Source organism: Pithys albifrons, chromosome Z, assembly GCF_047495875.1.
Source record: "Pithys albifrons albifrons isolate INPA30051 chromosome Z, PitAlb_v1, whole genome shotgun sequence".
In the NCBI taxonomy this organism is placed as follows: Eukaryota; Metazoa; Chordata; class Aves; order Passeriformes; family Thamnophilidae; genus Pithys; species Pithys albifrons.
Window position 1 is genome coordinate 23,226,366 of NC_092497.1, and position 25,514 is coordinate 23,251,879.

The 25,514-nt window shown below is 37.1% G+C and overlaps 1 protein-coding gene across 11 annotated transcripts in view; it reads left to right on the forward strand.

The window, feature by feature from the left end:
- The window catches only part of ERBIN (erbb2 interacting protein), a 121,094-nt gene that overhangs the window by 78,201 nt on the left and 17,379 nt on the right, over positions 1-25,514 (forward strand). For 9 of the 11 annotated variants that reach the window (XM_071580325.1, XM_071580327.1, XM_071580326.1 and 6 more), the window contains 14 exons: positions 1,683-1,746; positions 3,533-3,607; positions 4,853-4,997; positions 5,472-5,544; positions 6,569-6,698; positions 7,078-7,193; positions 8,200-8,269; positions 9,274-9,373; positions 11,382-11,503; positions 13,975-14,145; positions 14,913-15,095; positions 17,122-17,239; positions 18,944-19,127; positions 19,894-21,415. In XM_071580325.1, the coding sequence (XP_071436426.1) occupies positions 1,683-1,746; positions 3,533-3,607; positions 4,853-4,997; positions 5,472-5,544; positions 6,569-6,698; positions 7,078-7,193; positions 8,200-8,269; positions 9,274-9,373; positions 11,382-11,503; positions 13,975-14,145; positions 14,913-15,095; positions 17,122-17,239; positions 18,944-19,127; positions 19,894-21,415 (3,073 nt within the window). The remainder of the gene's footprint in view (positions 1-1,682; positions 1,747-3,532; positions 3,608-4,852; positions 4,998-5,471; positions 5,545-6,568; positions 6,699-7,077; positions 7,194-8,199; positions 8,270-9,273; positions 9,374-11,381; positions 11,504-13,974; positions 14,146-14,912; positions 15,096-17,121; positions 17,240-18,943; positions 19,128-19,893; positions 21,416-25,514) is intronic. The other 2 variants (XM_071580332.1, XM_071580334.1) reach the window with 1 other exon arrangement.

A 25,514-nucleotide genomic window follows, 5' to 3' on the forward strand; every position in this document is an offset into this window, starting at 1 on the left:
GTGGATGTGTTTGCTAGATTACAGCCTTTTTGGCAAGGGAAAAAAGGCCCCCAAATCAATAAAGTGAATTTGTTACCCTGCCAGTGTTTACATAACAGTGGTTTGCATGATGGGGTCTACAAAGTTTTGAAAGCTGCAGAATGCTATGTTAGATACTTCAAAGGAGTCTTCAGCAGTGGTTCTGTAAGTCTCAAATTTGTTTGGAACACACGGCACTAAAATTGTTATTGGCATAGACTCATAAAGATTTGAGAGATTCAGCTTATGGAGTATTTCAGAGGGACTTAGATAATTTTTGCTAGGATGGGAAAAAGAGTGCTAGCAGTTGTCTAATAGCATTCATCCTGTACATTAGCTTCAAGAAATGGGGAAACTGTTTCCCAGATTCTTCTGGAAGTATCCCTTTCATGTTTTTGTTAAAGCTTTTCCTTTAAAGCCCTGTATATACTATGTGTGCAGTGCAAAAAATGGCTTCTGCTTTTATCCTGGTCATGTCTTTACCTACTTATGCTAAATTCTTAGTTTTTCCCCAGCATAATTAATGTCATGAAAATCAAATTTATAGGCAAATGTTGAATCTCCTTCTTGGAGATAGTTTCATGAACAGTATTGATAATCATTTTAAGTTACTTTCAATAAACAAGACATTCTTCAATACAACAGATTTGAACTGTGTATTCAGAGCAGCTGTAGTACTTACTGTATTTGAAGAAGATAAGCTGAAGCTCAGCATAGCTGCATAGAGCATCTTGTGTTCCTGCAATTGATTCTTAAAGATACGATGTTGATAGGTATATTCTGATAATATCTATCATTTAGAAGCTCTTTTATTTAATTTTTGCAGACTTTTTTAGTGTGTACCCAGTTGCAGTTTATATAGGAAAGTTTTAGGTATAGTAATTATTCTATGGAAATCTATTATTAGATAAACACAGAACACGATGTCACATGAGGGATTCGTAGCCCCTTTGAAATACTTTTAGGTTCCCCAAAGTAAAATTAAATGGAGGAAAAATGTTTCCAAGACACAGCTTGAAATAATGGATTTTACTTTTATTTCAGTCAGTGATTTAATCTTCACTGTAAGATAGCTTAAAGAGTATTGATGTGTCACAAAATCCAATTTAGTAATCTGATTTAATGTATGACTAGAGAAATAATTAGGGTTCCAAACCTTATCACGTGGAAGCAACTTTGTCTGCAGTCTGAAGAGGAAGAAGGGTGTTGTTGGTTGCTGTGATTCAATAATGGCCTTTTTGTTTTAACTGATCATTAGGCAGTAGTCTTTGAGAGGAAAACATATGGCTAACCAGCCTTTGGCTGCTGAAAGGACATATTGAGTCTGTAGGTGAAAAGCTGAACCATTCAGAAGAAGAGATGCTTTACTGTGTTACTCTTTATCATAAAGATTACTCCACTAGTCTTTAGCTTTTGTAAACTGGTCTGTGGGGGAGTTGCAGGGACTCTTTGTGTGACAATCAGCAGTTTCCATAATCATTAATATGTGCCTGATTGAACAGTGTGTGAAAAATTGACCTTATTTAAGTATCATTCCAGTTACAGAATAGCATCCATCACCAGTTAATACTGATTAAAATAATACATTTTTGTGAACACTGGAATATTTGATGTAGGTGGTATTTGCTTAGATCTAATTCTTTATTAATCCCCTTCCTGTGCAGAACCATGTCCAGACTGACTCAGCTGGAGAGACTGGACTTAGGAAGTAATGAATTCACAGAAGTGGTGAGTTTTTCCTTAGTAACAGAGTTTTGTATCTTATAAATCTCTTTATCCTCTGTTCTGTTTTTAATAAATATGAAAATGTAAACATTAGCTATAGAGTTCTGCTACTGAGGAAGTATTATGTATATGTTATACTACTTATATACTTACATTATACTAGCCTGTTACAAAATTGTGTGTGTTCTTATGAATATGAGTAAGTTGTTCCTCCATTTTAAAATAATAATGTCATATAGTGTGGTTACTATACTGGCAAATAGTAATATGTGTTTGAATTATAAATATAGTTGTTTGTCTTACAGTAAGTTCTAAACACTTATTGGTTATCATGTATTTAATGTCATAAATTCTGTGCACAACCTGATTTTATTATTGTGCACAGACTATTTAGATCCAAGGGACCCTGTATTAATTTTAGATTTGAATATTGTCCAAAGTAGTATTTACAGTTGAGCTGCTTAGACTTTTTTTAGCATAACTTGTTTCCTATTCATGATCTCACAGACAAATACATCTTGTCTTTAGAGTCACTTAACATCTCTGCTTCTACAAGTACTTCCCTGGGTAAAGGAATTGAAATAGAAATACTGTGAAATATGCTGAGCTGCAATACACTAAAGCCAAGCCTTTGTGTGCCACTACTAGAACATGCAGAGCTGAACACTTGCCTAGTGGTGTGGTCTGGCAAATAGAGGAGTGTATTTAAGGAATCGTTCATGAGTATTGTTACACTTCTAACTATTACTGCCATATTCTCATCACAGGTTAGATATTCATGTGGGAACCTTAAACTAAAGTATACAGGCTCATGTTAAGCCATAACAGCCAGGAACTGAGCCTAGGCTGTAAAATTACCTGTTTGGTTATATTTTTGTCTGATTGCTTTGTCTCTGCCAGCCTTTTAGCTGCAAGAGTGAAGTACTGGTAACAGAACTTCACTAAGATCATATGGTAAAAGCGCAAAATGCTTTGAAACTGCTATTGTTTTGGATAAAGATCTCTCTGAATGGTAGTCTTTAGTTATGAATTTCTCTTGGAAAATGAATTATTGGTACTCAGGACTGCAACTTCTTCAGGAATCCTGTATATTTACCATATAACAAAACTCAGATAGCCTTTGTGAACTTGCCTGTAGTTCCTAAGGTGCAGCAGTACCTCTTTTCTATTACTTTCTCAGAAGGAAAGTTTAAATAGGAAAGCAGCTGCTTTATGAATGTTTACCACAAAGTGGTCTGTCTGTGATACATAAGACACTGTTAACAATAAGTTGTAATGGAAACACAATCCTGCACTCCACTTTATGGATGGAGTGATTTGCTTGTATCATGGAGATGCACCCTCTTTGGATAGAAAAATGAAATTTGTTTACATTTTCCACAATACCAAAAAATCACAGGTCTTCTGAGTTAATGGAACCTAAAGGTTTTTAGACCTCCTCCATGAAGGAAGAAATGATGCACGTACCATGTAGTACTTCTGCGTCCCTGTTGAAAAATAATACTTTCTGTTAAAAAATACAACCAACCAACCAACAAAACAAAACCTAGGAGAAAACCCTCAATAGAAACCCTTTCTGTAGAAAAGGTTCTGTGATCAAGTTCTTGAAAGTTTTTTTGTGTATCTGGTATGTTATTTGCAGTTCAAAAGTGAATTGTGTGGGTTTTCTTTGATCTATTGAAAAAAGTGCATAACAGCTATAGTAAGACATTATTAAAGTTGCAAGAGATGAATTATTGTACTTGTTTTTGCTGTTCACAATTTTTTTAATATTTTTTTTCCTTTACAGCCTGAAGTACTTGAACAACTGAGTGGATTAAAGGAATTTTGGATGGATGGTAATAGACTCACACTTATTCCAGGGGTAAGTTCTTTTACTGTGTTAAATATTTAGTGTTTCAAATTGCAGTGGTATTTGCCCTGTCAGTGATCATGTATATTGAAGTTGCTATGCAATTTTAATGTTACTTAAAGCCAAAAGGCAAAATGACTTATAAATGCATAACTACTCCAGTTAGAAATTATAACTGATTATGAGGGCTGGGTTCACAACTTTTTATTTCCATGCCCCCTTCCCCGCTAGAAATTACATACTTGGCATCTAAAAATTATGTTTCCATTAAAGAAAAGAGTAGAAATCTTAGATCAAATTTAGGGGTGACTGGTCCTTCCAAAAAGGGATTATTTGGTGTTAGCAAGCAGGAATTTGCATGATAAATATATTGTGTGATTTTTTACTGGTCATGGGTTTAAAGCAAGCAGTGCCAGTTTTGGTGCCAAGTAGAGAGGGAGCATTGCCAGTCCCAGACAACATGTTCTCTTGCCTTTGTCTGGGCTCCTGACATCTCCCTGGATTACATGTGGTCCAGGCTGACCTATCATTGCAATACTTGAGAACCTGTGCTTATGTTGTAGTCAGCTGGTAAATGAGTATCTGAACTTTATGATGCAGCTGGCCTATTTTCAGCCTTAAAATCACTAGCAGTCTTGTGATGTGTGGCCTTCTTGCCTATCAGTAGTCTTCTCTGCTGTTTTTTTCTTACTTCAGCTAACTCTTTCTTGAAGAGGTGAGTAGTTTGATTGTAAAATACAAACTGAACATTTGTATTTTATGGTTAAATAAAACTGTATTTTGGAAAGTGACTTCAGCGTTCCTGTGAAGATCTTAGCAGTGTACACAAATCTTCAATACAAGTTTGTATTTTGGCTTGTTTCTTTCAGTTTAGTGCAATTAGGGATTCATCGTTGTTGTTTTTGAGGTTAAGTAGAATGCAGCTTTACACAAAAGACAAAAATAAGCATTAAGTCTCTACTGGAGCATAATGATGTCCTTACATTATCTATTGCTCAAGTCTGTTCTAAAGCTTCAGTTACTTGATTCTCTTTAGAGACATGCAGAGTTACTGTATATATGTAAAAACATCAGCTGTGCTTATCTGCACAAAATACTTCATTATAAAGCTTGGATGTTTTGCATAAAATTTTATTTCAGCACTATGAATAAGTTTATTCCTCTGGCAGTACACTTGGGAGACAGTGTGTCAAACCTGCTGAATTTTTTGTTTTGAACATACACTTTTTGGAATGCATTATTTTCTCTTGCTTCTAGTTCATAGGCACTTTGAAGCAACTGACCTACTTGGATGTTTCTAAAAACAACATTGAAGTAGTTGAAGAAGGTATTTCAGGTTGTGAAAGCCTGCAAGACCTACTGTTATCCAGTAATTCACTTCAGCAACTGCCGGAGTCTATTGGTTTGTACTTTCAGTGAATTCATGTTCTTGAAAGCCTGTAGTTCAGAACAGAGCACTTGAAAATAGAATGACATTTTAGGTCTGTTTCCGTTGATGAAAAGTGCTGGGTTTTGATAAAGCTGTAATGTGTAGTTCAATAGTAGCTTGTAATTGTTGTGGAACATTCTTGACTTTATACAGTAGTTTGTGAAGGGATGAGAAAGTGCTGTCTGTATCAGAAGGAAACAGTATTTTTAACTCCCTGCCTGCCCCCACTCCCTCCCGCACTCGATTGCTGACACATTGTACGGTGGCAAACAAGTTCTGTAATCTCATCTACTCATTTCCTTAGGAATACACCACTATAGGCTTGCCAGGGAATACAAAAGATGGGGTTGCTTGCCCATAGAGGGTTTTCTCGCATTAATTAAAAATTAAAACTCAGCCTAATGAACTCAAATGTCCATTTTGTTTTACTTGTTCCTGTTATTACAGGTTCCCTGAAGAAGGTGACAACACTTAAAATTGATGAAAACCAGTTAATGTATTTGCCAGACTCCATAGGGGGGTAGGTATTTCACCAAAATAAGAAGTTGAATTGCCTTTCTAAACACTTTTCTGTAACCTCATTTCCTCTTTTGGAATTTTTTGTAACTACTTGATTTAATTTCTTCTACCTGGTTTGTCTTAAAATCAAAAGCAAGTACTTTCATATCTTAGTTCTACTTTGAAGCATGTATGTTCTTATTATTTAATACCAATGCATCTACCAATCTATAAAAGAAAAACTGAATATGAAGGAAAACAAGTTACTTAGAGGCAGTCAGCTGCCTGAAAATGTTTTTTAACAGTAACATGGCTGTGGTAGATATTGCAAATGATGTAACCATTATAAAAAATATTGTATAAAGTAAATCTGAACATGTATTTATCTTGTTTAGAGGGAGAATTTTCACCTCTTCATCAGCAGGGTTTTTTTTAATATATGTTTTGGTGTTCAGCAATTAAATTAAAAACTTGCAAATAATGCCAGAAGTAATTGGTTCAGAATTAAGTGCTGCACAAATGTACAATTCGTTCCAATTTCTTTTCATCTATTATAATTAATGTAGGCTTTGTTATCAGAGTTTCCAAAATACTGCATCACTGCCAGATTGTTAGGTTCACTTGAAATTCTTTGCTTGTTCAGAAACTGCACTCAGCTCCAGTTTGAGTGTGATCTGTTCCATTCTGAATGTCAGTGCCTTACAGTGGCACATTGCCATGTGACACACAAACATTTTATGTTGCTGACCTCCTGTTTTCAGTGCATGGTCTCTTGTGAGTGGTGTAAAGGAGATTTTAAAAAAAGAAGCAAGAGCCTAAAACACAACCAAAAATCCTACAGTCAACCAAAGAACAAAAAACACCACTCCAAACACAGTTTGTGCAATCAGTAAAGGATTTTTCTTGGATTTTAACTCCCTTGGGTTTGTTTTGAACTACATTTGCGATTAATAATTAATAGTGATGTTAACGTCTTTTAAATTTCAAGTATTCAATTAATGGTGGATTAATTAATCTGTGTAGAGGAGTAATTTTTTTTTTTGCAGGTTAATATCAGTAGAAGAACTGGACTGTAGTTTCAATGAGATTGAAACATTGCCTTCATCTGTTGGGCAGCTCTCTAATATAAGAACATTTGCTGCAGATCATAACTTTTTAACACAGCTGCCATCAGAGGTATGTAATTACAAAACTGTAAAATGAATACTTTAATGTGTTTTAAACCACAGTCTGTACAACCTATGGATAACAAGTTAATAGTTCCTGAGAGGATTTTCTTTGTGCAAGATTTTAAAGGAGGATGTATACAAATGTACAAGTTTTCAAACAATGAAATTCTGATTTTTGTTTTCTTCAAACAAGTAGAAGATCCTTGCTTGTGTATTGAAACAAGAAGGTTCAATATGTACGTATAAATATACTTTACAGACAAAATAGCTTTAATATGAATTGTATTAGTCAATTAAACAGTTGTATTGAATAACAATTGTATTAGAGTAAAAATTTGCATGTTTATGTTGTGAAGAGGAATTAATTCTTTGTGGGGTTTTTTTAGGTTGGAAACTGGAAGCATGTAACAGTGTTGTTTCTGCATTCTAATAAGCTTGAATTTCTCCCTGAAGAAATGGGTGATATGCAGAAATTAAAAGTCATCAATTTGAGTGATAACAGGTTTGCAAATGTTTTAATTCAAATAGAATTTGTGTAAAATGCAATAGTAATGTAGAGGGATTGTTACAAATACATTGTGGTATCTTTCCTTATCTTGCAAACAGCTTAGATATTTAAGGTATTATTATATTCTGGAACTTGCAGTTCCATTGTATTAAGTTGTGTTTATTTCATGACTTGGCACATGCATTGAAGTGCAGGTTCAATACATTCGTGATTGTTACCAGCATGTGTTTTTCTGGGGAATTAGTTTGTTTTTTTTCACAAAACTTTTGATTCTTACTTAAAAATTAGCAGCTTCCTCTATGGCAAATGGAGCACCCAACAGTATCACATTATAGTGCAGGACACTCTGGTGTTCTGGGAAGGGGAAAAGAGTTGTGTTTTATTAGAGCTGATCATTAAAAATGGACAAAATGTTTAGCTTTGGGAAGTTGCTAGTTTATGGGGTTGAAATATATTGGGAGAGAGAAGCCTCAGGGAACGTTACCTCCTGTTCTGTCAATCCAGCTTCTCTGTCCTCCATTCATATCTTGACTTATCCTTTAATGCCAGAGCTTCCATTATGCAGGGCTGCCCTTTCACAGCACACATACCTGGGAGAAAAACTTACTTTCAAGTGTAGTACTTTTTTCCTTAATTGACATGCACAAATATTGACAGATAAAATGCTGAGGATTCAGATTTATTAATTCACATTAAATGTCTTCAAATTGTATTCAAGTCACTCAACTGAGTTAAATTCAAGTCAAAATGTCACTTCTGTTTTTTAAGCTACTTGCTAAACTGGGCAGAAATGTTTTTCTTGTTTGATTGGGATTTTTTTAATTTTAGTCATAGCTTTGAATCTAAATTACATTCTGTAGCCTTTTAACTCTCAATAGTTATTAATTTAAATTTATATGTAAATGTCCTTTTTAAACATTTTACAGGCTAATGCAAGATCATTTAACAATCTTAACAGTCTGGCTAAATGTGCTTACATAAACTGTTTTGTACTTTACAGACTGAAGAATTTACCATTTACCTTTACAAAACTGCAACAGCTCACTGCTATGTGGCTATCAGACAATCAGGTAAAATTTTTTAAAATTAAAAATAGATGATTGTTGACTTGGTTGCTAATGGAATTGACATGTATAGAGCCATATGTTAAAAAACAAGACCTTGCACTGTGTACATGCATCGATACTTTCTTGACATTGCCATGTCGGTTCTCCTGAAGTAAACAACACTGAGCCTACCTGTCTCTGGAGACTCATACTTTTGGCAAAGTTCTGTGCAGTAAGGAAGTGCAGTTTAACAGATGTTGGGGTCTTTTTTATGTTTGTTTTTGTTTTTCTTAATTCAGGCTTATTTACACAGGGGAGTTGGTGATGATAAGCCAGTACTGGAACGTGTAGCAGGTGTTGCTTTCACAGCTGCACCAGTGGGAAAGCTTAGCGTGCCTTTTTGTTGAGCTAGGTTTATTGCCACACCTTTGCTTTCTGTGACTGACTGAGTTTCAAGCTATTAAGCAGTAACTCATGAGCTTGTAGCTTGGATTCTTCTTTTGTCTAAAGCACTCCATGCTATGCTGATTTTCTGAATGGCATCAAGGTGCCACGGGGCTGCCAGAAATACTCTGGGTGCAGATGCGCACTTTTACTAATGCAGTAATTTCAGGAATCCTCTGCCCTTTACTGTAGGGGGTGGAGCTTGTTCCATCCGGTGTCAGTATGAAAAATAAACAACTGCAAAAATTTTTATATGATTGTCTGCAACTCTAAATGGCCAAATATATCTGTGCATTCCAGATCAGCCTGCTTTGGGATGGTAGTAAGTCCCAACAAAAAACTGGGTTACTTTTTGAATATCCAGTGTTTACTATTCACTAAAGCTGCTACTGAGTTTCAGTCCTCAGTCAAAGATAAACATGTTAGAATTTTTGTTTTGTGAAATCTTTTCAAAAGGGAAGTGGCTTAATACAAGGCAGAGTGGGCTACAAAGTCAAAGGACAGGCAAGCTCTGGGATGTGCAGATTATATGTAGCTTTTTATATATATTCTCATAATATATCCTTCTTTCATTTACCTTCTAGTCTAAACCACTTATCCCTCTTCAAAAAGAAGCTGACCCTGACACACAGAAAACAGTGCTTACTAATTACATGTTCCCTCAGCAGCCAAGGACTGAGGATGGTAAGGATTTCAGAAATAGAGAGTGCTCACGTCTGAAAATAATAACGGGAAGACTTCCCGCTAATGATTTTCGCTAAGTAATACCTAAATAGAAGTTTGAAGTAAACTTTTAAGTGATTATGAGTTATAGCTGATGAATGGGAACAGTAACTTAGCGAGTTTTAGATATCAGTAAATTCTAGATGAAGATGTTTTGGTTAACAGGGTGAGAAATGGACTGGCGGGATCGTGTTCTGTGATGGTTGCCCCTTCCCGGTGTGATACCCTCTTTCATTCCAACTGAGCTTAAAGATTGAGGGTGAAATTGTCTGTAGCAGCTGTCAACTTCAAATGGACTATTTTCAGAAAACATTAGACAAAATGTTTCTGCTTTTACCAAGTACATGTTTTTTGAAAAGTACACAGCATTGTGTTTCATTTTAAAATGAAAAAAAAATTGATACAGAAAAAAACATTGCTTACATTTACTTTAAATGATTTTATAACAGGTTAGGCCCAAAAATTTTAAGACCTTACCAGAAAAGTTATTTGTGCAGATCTGTGAAATGGTTAGGGAAAGAAGCAAAATTCCAATAGTACACCCATCAGGAGTTGAGGAAAGAACTCTTTATTTTTCCACTTTCTTTTTCCTGCAGGTAAGGAAAAAGCTTGTGCTGCTTTAACAGAAATGGAGAGAGGAGGACATGTATTGATGGAAATAACTGAAAGCTGATGAGTTACAGCATTTGTATTTCATGGCACAAGTGTCTTATACACAGAGAGGGAGAGAGTAGTAATCAAAACATCAGCAAAACCAGTAAACTGTGCATTGCTTTTAGTGCCTTCTAATGCACTTGCAAAACCTCTGATAGAATGAGAAAACTACAAAATTTGGAGATTCACTGAAGTTCCAGGTTGTTCCTGAAGAGGCATTCACTCCATTTGAACCCTTTTTCCCTCAGGTGCCAGGGTTTCTTTCTGTAGACAAGGAAAGGGTTGTTTGTTTGGCCTAAGCTGACAGAATACCTGCCTCTGAGATGGTTGTTCCAAATGGAAGGCTTAAAGTTCAATACATAGTTTCTCAAAATTTCAAATTTCAATTTTTTTTTTAAATTATCAATTTCTTTTTTCAGTCAGAAAGTTTTAGTGATAATGAAGTCTGTTAGAATATTTTGAAATATGTTAAAATTATAAATTTGCCTAATAGAGGCAGAGTAAAAATATTCTGTTCACTTAGTGAGCCCTAAAATTTTGTAGTTTTCTATTTTGTTTATTAAAGTCGCTATTATGAACAGTCTTGGTATTGCTATTGAAAGATGTGCATTTCCTGGAGTGGTAATGGCAGATTTAGTGGACTGTTTGGCATGCTATAGTGGCTGATGTAACACAGAGACATGTTAGAATAAGAGGCAGTGGGTACCTAAAAGAATTTTGTCTCTTGTAAAATTAAGCAAGAAATACTTGTTTGTAAAATCTCTATATCACTTCTGCAAAATCATGCCTTTACCTTAAGTATTAGATGCTTAGATTTTTTTCAGGGTTAGTAATAATGCAGGTTTTTGTCTCTAAGTCATTCTTACTCTTCATTTTTAAGTTTTCATTAAATGAAATCAAATGAATATTCTTACATGTGCTTAATGAGACCAATTCAGTGAAGTTAGGCTATATAAATCTCTATAACTTACATTTATGTACACACACACACAACTTAATATAGATATATATATATATGGAATAGAAACACTTTTCAGCAGAGTTCTGCTGAAAATTTTCATGTGTGAATGTTAAGATTAGTGTTCAGCAGGGTATGTGTTTTTGTCTTTACAGATACATACCTCATTAGTATAAAAATACAGCCAAGTTCATAAAGCTGCGGCAGTGCAGCCAGTCTTCAACTAATTGTGCTGCTAGTCTTTTAAGAATGCACAAAAGCACACCAATCCCATTCAGGAGAAAGAAAAAGAGTGTTGTTTATTTTGCATAGTATATACTATTCTTATAAGAGCTTCTTTGGGTTGTTTTTTTTTAGTTATGTTCATATCTGATAATGAAAGTTTCAATCCATCTCTGTGGGAGGAACAGCGGAAACAGCGTGCTCAGGTGGCATTTGAGTGTGATGAAGACAAAGATGAGAGAGAGGCACCACCTCGGGTTAGTACTGAATTGATTTTTGACTGCTAGGTGCTTCCCTCCCTCTTGCTTCCACCCCTTAGTCTCATCCTTTCCCTTACTTTGGCTGTGAGTTTCACTGTGCTGAATACATCAAGTCATCAGTTACTAGATAAGAGGATGAAACACTAGGTTTGGATTGAGTTTTCCTTTGCTTTTAGGTTGGGTGTTTCTTGGGCAGATCATTTTAAGCAAGGCTGAAAAGGAAGAAGTCTCAGCTGATACAAGGCAATGTATGGCCTGTTCTGGGCACTACCTGACTAGGGATGGTGTGGAGAACATTCGTGGGGAGACAGTGATTAATCCTGACTTTTTTTAAGTGAACTAGAGTTGTCATAATCCTTGCTTACAGTCAGTGGACACACTGAGGAGAGGGAAAATCAAAGTGAACCTTCGGGGTTTTATAAGTCTTAAGTCTGCATCAGTGAAGGTAGACTCAAATAGCAAAGTGAAAATCATAGAATCATAGAATCGATTGGATTGGAAAAGACCTCCAAGATCATCGAGTCCAACCCTTGGTCCAACTCTAGTCCATTTACTAGATCATGGCACTCAGCGCCACATCCAATCTGTGTTTAAAAATCTCTAGGGATGGTGAATCCACCACCTCTCTGGGCAGCCCATTCCAATGCCTCATTACTCTCTCTGGAAAGAATTTTTTTCTGATCTCCAACTTAAATTTCCCCTGGCAGAGCTTAAGCCCGTGCCCCCTTGTCCTGTTGCTGATTGCCTGGGAGAAGAGATCAACCCCCACCTGGCTGGAACTTCCCTTCAGGTAGTTCTAGACAGTGATGAGGTCACCTCTGAGCCTCCTCTTCTCCAGGCTAAACAACCCAGCTCCCTCAGCCTCTCCCCATAGGGCTTGGGCTCCAGTCCCTTCACCAGCCTTGTTGCTCGTCTCTGGACTCGCTCCAGCACCTCAATATCCTTTCTGAACTGAGGGACCCAGAACTGAACACAGTACTCAAGGTGTCGCCTCACCAATGCAGAGTACAGGGGAAGGATCACTTCCCTGGTCCTGCTGGTCACGCTATTTTTGACACAGACCAGGATCCCATTGGCCTTCTTGGCCACCTGGGCACACTGTTGGCTCAAGTTGAGCTTCCTGTCAATTAGTACCCCAAGGTCCCTTTCCGTCTGGCTGCTCTCCAGCCACTCTGTGCCCAGCCTGTAGTGCTGCATGGGGTTGTTGTGGCCAAAGTGCAGGACCCAGCACTTGGCCTTGTTGAACTTCATCCCATTGGAATCAGCCCATCTCTCAAGTCTATCCAGATCCCTCTGCAGAGCCCTCCTGCCTTCCAGCAGATTGACACTCCCTCCCAACTTGGTGTCATCAGCAAATTTGCTGATGATGGACTCAATCCCCTCTTCTAAATCATCAATAAAGATGTTAAACAGGACTGGACCCAATACAGACCCCTGGGGAACACCACTGGTGACTGGCCGCCAGCTGGATGCAGCTCCGTTCACCAGCACTCTCTGGGCCCGACCCTGCAGCCAGCTCCTAATCCAGGAGAGGGTACACTTGTCCAGGCCATGGGCTACCAGCTTTTCCAGGAGTATATTATGGGAGACAGTGTCAAAGGCCTTGCTGAAGTCCAGATAGACACATCCACAGCCTTCCCCTCATCCACCAGGTGGGTCACCTGATCGTAGAAAGAGATCAGGTTGGTCAGACAGGACCTGCCCCTCCTAAACCCATGCTGGCTGGGTCTAATCCCTTGTTCACCCTGAAGGTGCTGTGTGATTGCACTCAGGATGAACTGCTCCATTACCCTGCCAGGCACAGAGGTCAGGCTGACAGGCCTGTAGTTGCCAGGGTCCTGCTTGCAGCCCTTTTTGTGGATTGGGGTGACATTGGCCAATCTCCAATCACCTGGGACCTCCCCAGAGAGCCAGGACTTTTGGAAACTGATGGAGAGCGGTTTGGCAAGCTCTTCTGTCAGCTCCTTCATCACCCTGGGATGGATCCCATCTGGTCCCATAGACTTGTTAGGATCCATCTGGCTCAGTAAGTCAGTCACTATTTCCTCCTGGAATACAGGAGGGGTATTCAGCTCCCTCTCCCTGTCCACCAGCTCCAGGGGCCAGTTGTCTTGAGGGCCACCTGTCTTACTGGTGAAAACTGAGGCAAAGTAGGTGTTAAGTACCTCAGCCTTCTCCTCATCTTCCTTAACTATAATTCCCTCCAAGTCCAACAGAGAATGGAGGTTTTCCTTGCCCCTCCTTTTGTTATTAATGTATTTATAAAAGGACTTTTTTTGTTATCCCTAACTGAAATAGCCAAATTTACTTCAAATTCCACTTTTCTTTCCCTAATTTTTTTCCTGCATGACCTAGCTCTATCTGTAATCCTGGATTGTTCAGTGAGTTTGTCCTAATTAATTAGTTGTTTTAAGTTTTATTTATGGCATTTAATTAAATGTAGAACATTATTGCTTTTTGTTGTACAGGAGGGTAATCTGAAGAGATACCCAACTCCATATCCTGATGAACTGAAGAATATGGTCAAAACAGTCCAGACAATTGTACATAGACTAAAGGATGAAGAATCTACTGAAGATTTTGCCAAGGAGTCTAAACGTGAAGGCCAGACAGTTTCTGTAAAAGATGTGGGAGTAAAGGTTAGAGATAATACCATCTTCTGGTTTTGCAAGAACTTCCAGCGTTCTCAAGTGTTACTGATTCCTTGTAATTCTCTTCTCCCACCCCTCTAGTGCTTTAGCAAGAAAAATTATCAGATTACAGAACACAATTTACTCTTCCCCACCTAAGAAAGTCTGTAATAAGTGTCTGGTTTGCAGTAATAATTTTCCTCCTACATTAAGAACAAGAAAGGTGGAAAAAAAGAAGAAACTTTGAGTCAGTTAAGGATCTGACTTCTTCAGTTTCTGGAGGAATGGCATCTTTGTCATTCTCATATCCTCCTCTATCTGCCAGATTTGCAATGAAATTTGAGATAATCGCTCAGGATCTTATGCTGCTATCATGACTGAAGGTTGTATACAATAAGTTGGGAAGGCAAAAATAACAAGCTGGCAAAGGTGTCAAGAGTCCCTAACAGGTTGGTGCAGTGTGATAAGTGATAGGATGTAGAATCATTGTAGATACTGGCCCCTTTGGTTTTTTCATTTAACTGGAAATTTTATGGTACAAATTGACACCAGTAAGAAGAGTCAAACTGATAGATAAAGGGTAGGGACTGTACCTTAGTAGCCTGTGGAGATTTCTCAGCATTTCATACCTGGTCCATTCCATATTTTATAATTTCAGAGCTCAAATTTTCCCATATTTTCCATATTTTCCCCAAATACATAATGTTGACTGTAAATATCATGCTGTTGAAAACCTTTCAGGATGTTTTTTTCTGCTAATGTTCTTAATTTTCTAGACTTCAGAAATCGGTTCAATAAAGAACAAAGTAGATGAGAGGAAACAATATTCATCAGGAAGCTCTGTGCAGAAGCCTAGTGAACCAGAAGCTGAGCACAGCACTGCAAATTCACAGATGACTGCACTTGTTAAAACCTTGCAGAACACAAAATCCGTTGTCAACCATGAAGACATGCTTGAGGTATGGCATTGCAATGAGCATTATAGCAAGGAAAAGTTGTTCTGGTGTTGTATTGAATTTGTTACTCTGGGGGATGAAAATTTCTGTTGACAGTAGAATAAATTTGCCATCCATAACTTGTAAATTCAGATGGTTTGCAATGCAGTACTTTTCTTTCTTCAGATTATAGTAAGTAGAAGTTGAAATAGCTAATAAAAAGTTCATGGTGAAGGATACATGCATCTAAGGAAAAAGAAAGTAAACTTGATTGAAAGTTGATCTAAACTGTGAAAAGATGGATAGAATGCACATGTATTTCAAATGAAAAGTGGGAGGTAGGTTCAAAAATATTTATTCCTCTGTGTTTATTAGTGAGCTGGAATGAATTTACCTCTTATAGTGAGAGATTTTAAACTTATGAACTCTGTACATCTCTCTGACATACACCATGTATTCATTTATTTAGAAAGTTTGATGTTAATGACAAATTTTGGAACTTGTCATTTATTAATTCCCATTTATTCAGTCACAACCTGTAAAATACATTTTCATAGTTTCACAAGCACATTTTTGCCTGTGTTGTGTAAGCAGTGGAACACAGATATATCATACTTTTGCTGAAGAGACTTGGTGACAGGCAGTTGTGGCTGTTGCTGGCCAATTCCCCACTAGCATGTTCCTGCTTCTACTTGCTCTCCAGAAATACTGGGTTTGACATTTTTCTTTAATTTAAAAACATGATTTCAGAAGATCATGTTGTTTGTCTAATGATAGTGACAGCAGTTCTTTGTAGACGGCTGTATGCCAGTAAGTGAGGCGGGGAATTCCTTGCTTCCATGTACTAACCTGCTTGTAACTCTGATGCAGAATCCAGGTGTGTAAACATGGGTGTGTATAAGTTGTTCCTTTCAGCATTGATTATGCTTGCAGGTCACATCCAAGTGGAAGGGCAGTGTGTTGGGTGTCATGAAGAGTTGGTGGTTGGTTGTTCTGATTGCAGATAAAAGCAGATGGATTTTTAGTTTTTGTTTTTAATGAGAACTACCATACCTTATTTGCTACATCTCAGGCAGACTTGTCCTTCCCGCAGCCACAAGAACTGGCAAGGTGATTAGTATCGTGGGAAGGTGATGGTCCAGTAGGTTCCACACATTAAGTGTTACAAAACAGTAAGAAGAAGTGAACACTGCCAGACTATTTTTGCAATTTGCAATATGGATTTTATAGTATTTGTTGTAGGAAGCACGTTTACTAGAAAGAAATTTCCCCTTTAGGGAAAGAAGGTTTGTTGGGTGTTCATTATTTTCAAGTACTAGTTAAAAAACAGTTGGTATTTGAAGGTGATGAAATATAGGGATGGCAGTAGGATACTGAACAGGTTGCATGGCTGCTCTTGCAGCAGCTTTGTCTGTTGATCTCTTTCATAAGTGCACAGAACTAGTGATTTCTAACTTAAATGTATTTAGCATTGCTTTATTTCTCTGCTGTTGTTCTTGAAGTTCAATAACTTCTTTTCCTTTTGGAATGTAACCCCAGCAAGCTACTCTTGTTCTTTGTTTGCTAGATCAGGCAAGTCAAGCTCATTCAGTCTTTTCTCACAGTGTAGCTCTTAATTCCTGAAATTGTCTTGGTCATGCTGCCCTACAGCTGTTTCAGTTTGAGCTTTTCCTGCAAGACCAGCACCCAGCTAGTCAGTCTCCATTGTTTGCTGGTTCACTGATCAATTCAGAGAGAACTTCCAGTTGATTCCAAATCACAGGGTTGGAACGCAGGCTACATCTGCTTGATCCAAGCAGTCTGTTGCAGCTAAAGTTACATGTTTGTCATCTCATGGAGTTCAGCAGTGACAATGCAAGTCTACATGTGCTACTACTTAAAGGTAATTCAGTTGACTTGCACTGCAGATGCAGGCTATGTTATACCTATGCTGTGTGGCTTGTTTATCTGTTTCCCCTTTTATTGTTCAGTCTGTGAAAGTTTCAGTGGCATTGGCTTCACCTTTAAACTGCTCCTTAAAATACATAGCATAAAGCTGGTTTTCCTTTAGCAGGAGTCAGAAGAACTCTCCTCTGATGAAGAGATGAAAATGGCAGAAATGCGACCACCACTGATAGAAACCTCCATAAACCAACCAAAAGTAGTAGCTCTTAGCAATAACAAAAAAGGTAAGATATCACTGGAAGTATAGCATGAATCTGAAAATTTCTTGACTCAAAGTGGCTAATTTTTCCAATTAAATTATGTAAAAGTAAGCTTAATTTGTATGTTTTTAAAGAAAGATTAATTCTCTGGTTAAACAGTGAAAGCAGGAAAAAAGATCTGCAATACCTTACGCTTCAGTTGGGTGTGTGATACGGAAGGTTGTCTTGACATCATAATTTTCTTGATTCTTGTACCAGTTTAAAAACAGAGGGGAAGAAGAGGTGTTTTGGGAGACGGTGAGGTTGCACACACTCTAGATATGCTTAAGAAAAGGATTGCAGAATGTGGTATTTATATTGGAAATATTCTGTATTTGCCCTTCCATCCAATGATTTTGAGAATTATTGCTGCTCTAATTGTTGCTGTAGGCAGCAATATCACTTGTTTACATTTCCTGGAGAAGCTGTGCTCTCTTCCTGAAGTTTAAGAATAAACTTCTTTCTTGGCAACTCTTTCTTCAGTTATTTTACTCTCTTATTTTCCTTTGTTCCTGTAACATGAAACTTCAGAACATTTTTTTTGTTAACTAAAGTTTATATTCTGTGAAATATAATTTTAGTCTGGGTAACCATTTCTTTATGATTAATGAATGGCCTAGGATTCAGAGAAAACATGATTTAAAAATTGTATAGCAAACAGTATTTTACTTTGTATGATATCCTAGTCTAGTACTTTGCAGCAAAAAAGGCTTTTCTGGCCATTAGATGTAAAAAGGTGAGATTTAGTGAGGAAAAGCACATGGAGATAGCAGGAAACGTCTGCCTAGGAACACAAACAGATGAAAAGGTTGACATTTACCAATGCTGTCTTCGGGTTTTATGTCTCACTAAAGTACCAAGTCAAAACTTCTTTCTTTTCTCAGAAGATGGACATTAATTCTGCAAAACTTATGCATTTGGCACCTGTAACTGTGTCTTGAAGCAAAAAAAATGAAGTTTATTTGTTTGTACATTCATGTCAGAACCACGGCCATCTTGAATTCCCCCAGAGGAATTACTTTTACAGGGATGTAATATGGAAGTAGGCATACATTATGCAAGAATCAGTGTGCACAGGGGTAAATTACTCTGAAAACTTTGTCCTAAGTGACCTGCAAAGCATGGGGATGCATTGGATTCCAAATCTGCAGAACATTTTTTTTACCAAACATACACAGAGCTTATCTAGTGATCTAGCTAGTTTCTCTGTGCTTGATCTAATAAGTAGCAATTTAAAAATGATACAATATTCAAAATCAGGAAATACGAACTTGGAATGCTTTCACAATCCTGCTATGAGGCACTTTATTTCATTTTGTTAGGGGCTAAAAGACTCATGTAGTTCAGAACTTCGAAGTCATTGTAAAAACACAAATATGATTTGATAGATATTTTGAGGAAGTATTCAGTAATGTAGCACTATCTTATGCCAAGGAAACGGGGAATAAAGCATCAACTTACATTTGATTAACAGGTAAGGGCTGTTTACATTGAGCAAAATATTTAAAAAATAAGAGCTATTGCCAGCAGTGGAAATGAACTTTGCGAAGGTGTTAGCTTACATTTTAGTTTCTGGTAGTAAGAACTAAAAAGAAGAAACCACAATTTTTTAAATACTATACATACACACAAGAAATGGCTATTAAAAAGATCTATGTGTCTAACTAAATTGGCAAATTTTTATTTCAGATGATGCAAAAGATACTGATTCCTTATCAGATGAAGCTACCCACAACAGCAATCAGAATAACAGCAACTGCTCCTCTCCTTCTCGAATGTCAGATTCTGTTTCCTTAAATACCGATAGTAGCCAAGATATTTCTCTCTGTTCTCCCGACAAAGAAACTCATGCTGCTGTTTTATCCAAGATCAGGTTTGTAAGATACTGTATACCACTAAGCAAATGCAATAGAAAATTAATATTTCATATCCTGTGTCCACGCATTTAATTCAATAATTTTGCATTCATGACATAATTTAAATGTCAATATTTTAAAATAAGATTAATAATGTTAAGGTTAATAAGGCTCTCGTAAAAAGTCTAACTTTAGTGCGCAATACATGGTTCCATATTTTTAATGATAAGGTGTGATAATTTTATCTTTTTAATGCTTTATCCCTACAAAAGAGTTCAATATAGTGTTACAAAAGCTTGTTTTTATTTGCTTAATTTCAAAAATCAGTTTGATTGCTAATATAACAAAGGCTTTTAGAAACTTACAAAGAATGTAATTTCAGTTTGTCAGTCTTCTAGAGAAAATTACTCTTCAGAAAGTGCCATTTTTTTTAAAGAATCACCAATTGTCCAAAATTGTCATGGAAATGACAAGAAATTGATAAAAAAGTTGAGTTATTGTCACTTTATACTTCTTACCACTGCTAAACTGTTATTAATAATTCCTTTTGAATTTAAACAAACTTTTGAAATCAGATGACACAAATGTTGCCCAAATGAGTCCTCCATATAACAAATTCTTGCAACAGTAAGATAGCAAATTGTAAGTCAGGGGTTTTGTCCTGTTTTGTATGCACAGTGTGGCTGTGCTGCATGCTAATGGTAATTTTTTCTAAAACAGTTGTTAGAGAAATATGTTGATTCCTTTTGGACTTTCTTTCAAGAGCAATCTTTTTTTTTGCAGACGAGATGAAAATTTGAATACTCTTTTGCAAAATGGAGAAGAATTGAGCATTACAGTAGAAGAAAAACTAAATGAGCAAGAGAAGGTTACAAATTTGTCTGAGTATGAATTAAGCATTGAAGAAAGATTAGGCCTGATAGGAAAAGGTGTTGATCTAAGCACTCCTATGGAGGAGTCTCACAAATTAGACCAAATAAACATGAATATCAATAAACTGGTTAAGGAAGAGGCAGTGCCAGTTCCTGTAGAAAGGTTGGAAACACAGAAAATGGTTTCAGTAATGGGCTTTTTGAATAACAAAACAAAAGAAGAAAGTGAGCACTTGGAAAATGGAAATAAATACCCTATAAATAAAATAAATGGGCATCCTGAGGAAACAGTGCAGTCTCCCAGTAAAGACAAACTAGTGAAAAGTACTACAGTTGATGAAGATTCTGCTGAGCTGTCTGTTTCGAGAAGCACTGAAGATTTGTCCCCACAGAGAAGCGGTTCCGTGATGAAATCTCACAGCATCACCAGTATGGACAGTGGTGGTGTGAAAATCTATGACATTGTAAATGAGAATGGATCTCAGCAGTCAAACTCCGTGGTAAAATCAGCATCTGATACTGCAGATGGAAAAAACATAGTGCGAAGTAAATCCGCTACTCTTCTGTACGATCAGCCTTTGCAGGTTTTTCCTGGGTCATCGTCATCATCTGATTTAGTATCTTCTACAAAAACTGTGTTCAAGTTTGACTCAAATCACAATCCTGAAGGTGCTAACGTAGTAAGAGGATCAGTGGCAGGTGGTGCACAGATGTTCTGCCCTCCTCCCCAGTATAATATTCAGTACAGCAGCAGTGCAGCAGCAAAGGATGCCCTGTGGCCCCAGAAACAGAACACCCAGGCAGAACAGAGCAGCTTACCTCCATCACGTCTGCTTAGGTCTGACAGTGCAGAAACTCCCAGCTACGTAAAGCATTCTGCCAACATGAATTTCTCCAACCATAACAATGTCCGAGCCAGTGCTGTGTACAACACTCACCAGCGGATGGCTGGGAGACACATGGATTTGTGGGCTGTTCCACCCAGTGACAGACTGCTCCCAGGAGCAACCAGACACACTCTGCAAAGGCAGAGCAGTGTGTCTTCCACAGCTTCCATGAATGTTGGGGATAGTGGGCCTTCGAGGCGGGCCCAGGTTCCTGAAGGGGACTACTTAACATACAGAGATTTGCATTCAATGGGCAGAACTCCCCCAGGAATGTCGGGGCAGCAGAGACCTCTTTCTGCCCGAACATACAGCATTGATGGCCCAAACGTTCCCCGACCGCAGAGTGCTCGGCCCTCTGTGAACGAGATACCAGAAAGAACTATGTCAGTCAGTGACTTCAATTACTCACGGACTAGCCCTTCCAAGAGGTCCAGCCCAAGGGTTAGCTCTGAGCACTCACTGTTGGACCCTGCAGGAAAAAGCAAAGTCCCTCACAACTGGAGGGAACAGGTGCTGCGACATATTGAGGCTAAGAAGCTAGAAAAGGTAAAAATAAATTCTTTTTTTCTACTTTTCTGTTACCTGGTTATCTAATAAGATAAGGATGTTTTGAACCTCTTTTAATTACTAGTGAAAATCTGCTTTTGATCCTGCTTGAAAAAGGATCAATGTGCTTGTGATGAGTATCTGAGAAACACTCAGAAGGTAGACTGCAAATGAACTTCTCGGCCAAATTAAAAAAGATGCTATGATGAATATCTGTGAAACACTCAGAAGGTAGACTGCAAATGAACTTCTCCCCCAGATTAAAAAAGATGCTGTTGTTTTTACATCATACTTGCCAGCTTAGCCAAATTAACTTTTGAATACATTGAATATGTCACACTGACCTGCTGGACTGCAAGGCCAGCTCTTGTAAGCCAGGTAATGGTTGTAGCATTGTATTCACATTATACTAAAATATTCCATTTCTTGATCTTTTCTGTCTTTTTTTCCTTATTTCTTCTCCATAAGAACAAGGAAAAGGAAATCAGTAAAATCTATTTGTAAGTATAGGTCTACAGCTTTAGTTGCTGAAGAATTCAAAAGCCCTAATTATCATGTATTTGCCTCCAAGCCAGTTATCTTTTGAAGTTGGGTATCTGACAGATTGTTGAATGAATATTTATTGCTGTGAGATGAGAACACTTAAAAATCTTGTTCATTTCAGAAAATCACAGTAGGTTTTGATATAACTAGAGATGATGAACAGGATTCTTTATGTACTGTAAATGCCATCAAGAACTTGAGCTGATACGTAGAGCTGAATAATTATATATCTTCAAAGAGTTTGAGTAGAGCCTGGAAGAATATAATCTATGGTGTCCAGCTAACCCAGCTGAAAATATCACTAAAAATGGGTAGAATGTCATTACCCTGATCCTGTTTCTTTGGAAGGGAAGTGAGTAAAGCAGCCAAAACTGTTTATGCTAGCTAGGTGGATTTTGGTTTTTAGTTCCTTTTCTAAGAACATATTTTGCCTTGTAATTATTATGCTAAATACTTGAATACCCATGATAGCTGAAGCTATTTAATTGGAGATGGTGGGAAAAGTTACTTTTAACTATAATTTTTCTTTAGAAATCCCACTGTTTGGAGGGAATAGTTTGCTTTTGGGTTTTTGTTTAGTTTTGTTTGTTTAATTGCCTAACTTCTGCTGATAGAAAGGGATGTATTTTGTTTTTTTAGAGAAGCCTGCACAATGGCTGCTGTTCTGATCCAGATTGTCACCTACAACAGAAAATGTTTTAGGGCTTTCTCAGTACTGTGCTGTAGTCTGGGGACTCTTTGTCCCACAAGAGGGTTACAAACCTTACCATGTTCCAGCTCTAATAAAATGTGCATTCCCTCATTTTCAATTCTCCTGGATGAATATGTCAAATCTTACATGAAATGGCAAGAGAAGCAGAAATACCAGCACTTCCTGAATACATAAGGAAACAGGATGTCAGGGCACTGCTAATGCAGTTTGTGTCGCTTGTTTATTGGCTTGCTAAGAACAGTGTTTAATACAACAGGAACCTGTTCAAGGCTGCAGCCAAGTAAAAACCTTTACTAAAATGACATTGGTTGCCTGACTTGATTCCCTTTGTGTGTCTGTGCATACTTTCTATTATGCTTTATACATAAGCTTTAATTTTTCCTACTAAACTGGTGTGGTATGGCTGCCACTGAGATCTTAGCTGTGCATCTAATTTAACAGATCTTTAAAGTCTGTTTTGTATGTGCATGTTTCTTTTGTTCTGGCCTTGAAGTATTTTAAAGTAGCTTTTACTTAACAATCTGAGACATATTTATGGATTTAAAAATGACTGTGTATATAATTGTCAGCCTTTTATTCTCTGATCTAACTGACTTCAAAAGAAGAACCTGAACTGTGAAAAATGTAGATATGATGCTTATCGCAGCTGGCAAATATGATAATGTGAAAAATCTAGGAGTTGATTGGATATTTCTTTGTTTTTTTAAAGTAATTGTTTCAGTATTCCTCTTTGTAATTAAAAATCAGCCAAGTGGTGGGGGATGCTTAATCTGTAGAGAAGACTTAGGAACGTTATGAAGTCAGAAAGAAAATTCTGTAATTAACAGAACTCATTTAAGGAACAAGTTCAATTACTGAGCTCTTTTAAGGAACATTATTGACAACTAATTCCACAAAGCTTTCAGGAATTTAGAATGGCCTTTTTTTTTAAGCATAAGAGACAATACTGGCAAAAGCAGGTATACAAAATTAAACATTTTTACAAATATTTAATACATATGTTCTTGACCAGTTTGGGTTAATAGTATTATTTTTGCCATGGCTCTATTGTTATTGAATTTAATCATGTTTATTATTTCTGCGCTTATTAGGAAAAAGGATGTAGCTGGGTATTGATTTTGTTTGGTTTTTTGTTTGTTTGGGGGTTTTATTGTTGTTTTTGTTTGTTTGGGGTTTTTGTTATTTCCTAAGCTCCTGAAAGACTTAGTAACTGAAGAGAGAGGGGAGAGTGAACCCACTGAAATAATCAGTGTCTGCTGGTTGGACAAATTGGAGAAGCTAGTTCTTCATTATCCCTTTTAACCTGACATAGGTAGGAAAAAAACTTGCTAGAGTTTAATTTGCGTAAGAAGAGATACAGAATAGTTATAGGTCTACCAAAAATGATTAACAGTGGGTTCCAGACAGGTAACCAGCATTTGTCATACCTTTAACAAGCTATAAGGGACATACACTGATCAGTGATCCTGGTATGGCCATTCCCTTAGGAGAAGGACTCAAAGATCCTTGTGGTTCCCTTTCAACACAGAATATCCACGGATTTTGTGAAATGCCAACAATAATTAAAATTATCTGTCTGTCTGAATGAAGGTGAAAACGGTTCATGAGACCTTTTGTAAATAGGAATTGTATAGATTAGAAGAAACAACTTGCTTACCTGATGCAAAGCGTGTTTTGTTGGGGGAGAGATGAGCTGCCTTAAATGTCAAGCTGCTTTCTAGTGGCTATATGTGTATGCTGTTGGAGAGCATGTAGGCAATCCTGCTGCACCCCCAGCCTCATAATGCAGTGCACAGCAGGGAAGTTTTAAAAACAGTAATATTTTTCAGCATATTTTTCAGTGTGACATGCCAATTTTACCATCTGTATGTCACAGTAGTCTCCCATAGTAGTCTTGTTGGGTTTTAGGAATTTAAAATACTGCCTATGTAAAGACACTCATGTCACACACACACTTTCAATGTGTGGAAGAGGAGTTTCTCATCCATAAATTGCTATGAGAAATACCTGCAACGGTTATCTGCAAGTATCTTTTACATTTCCATGCACAGTACACAGAGACACTGAACCTGACTGTGCTTCCTTTACATATCGTATAGTTTCTTTCTTTCTTGTGGATCTCTTGGGAGTTCATCAGGTGTCTGTTTGCTTTCAATTGTAATTTCATATGGAATGAAGTCTTCTGGTTTTTATCTACTTGATCTACTGTTTTTCTAAAATGCAAAGCTTTCAGGGGAGAGATTATATGGTTTAATTCCTACTTCCAAATTTGGAAATCAGAAGAGTTGGGATTTTTCTCAAAGTAGTCAGTGTACAGTGCCTTATTAAAAGAAAAACATCAACTTGTTTCAGTATTGATACAGAATTGCAGTTTCAATCCAAGTTGGAAATTTTTTCTTGAATGCATTTTTTTACATCACTAAATGCAAACATACCTATCATGCAAAAATATTTTAATTCATGTCGCCTCAGATTTTCTCCAAGTTAAGTTTCCTTCAGTGCGTCAAGAACAGTACATGGGGCTGTTCATACATAACATTGAGTGCCTGAGTGTTTTTAAGATCATAGCCTGAAGAATATTTTGACACTGATAACTTACAGGAATGTTACCCATTCAGTAGTTGTTAGTATTAAATTTTGATTTTAGTTTTATTTGTATTTTTCTCCATTTTGAATGAACTACTGAACCATCAATGTGCTGTAGTGGTAGTTTGTGTAGTTCAGAAGTCAAACCATCAGTCTTTAAAAGGAATAAAATTCTTGTGCATTTGGTATGTAAACAGCAAAAGATCTAACCCTGCAAACATTTTATAATCATTAAAATTTAAATTAGACATAATTTTC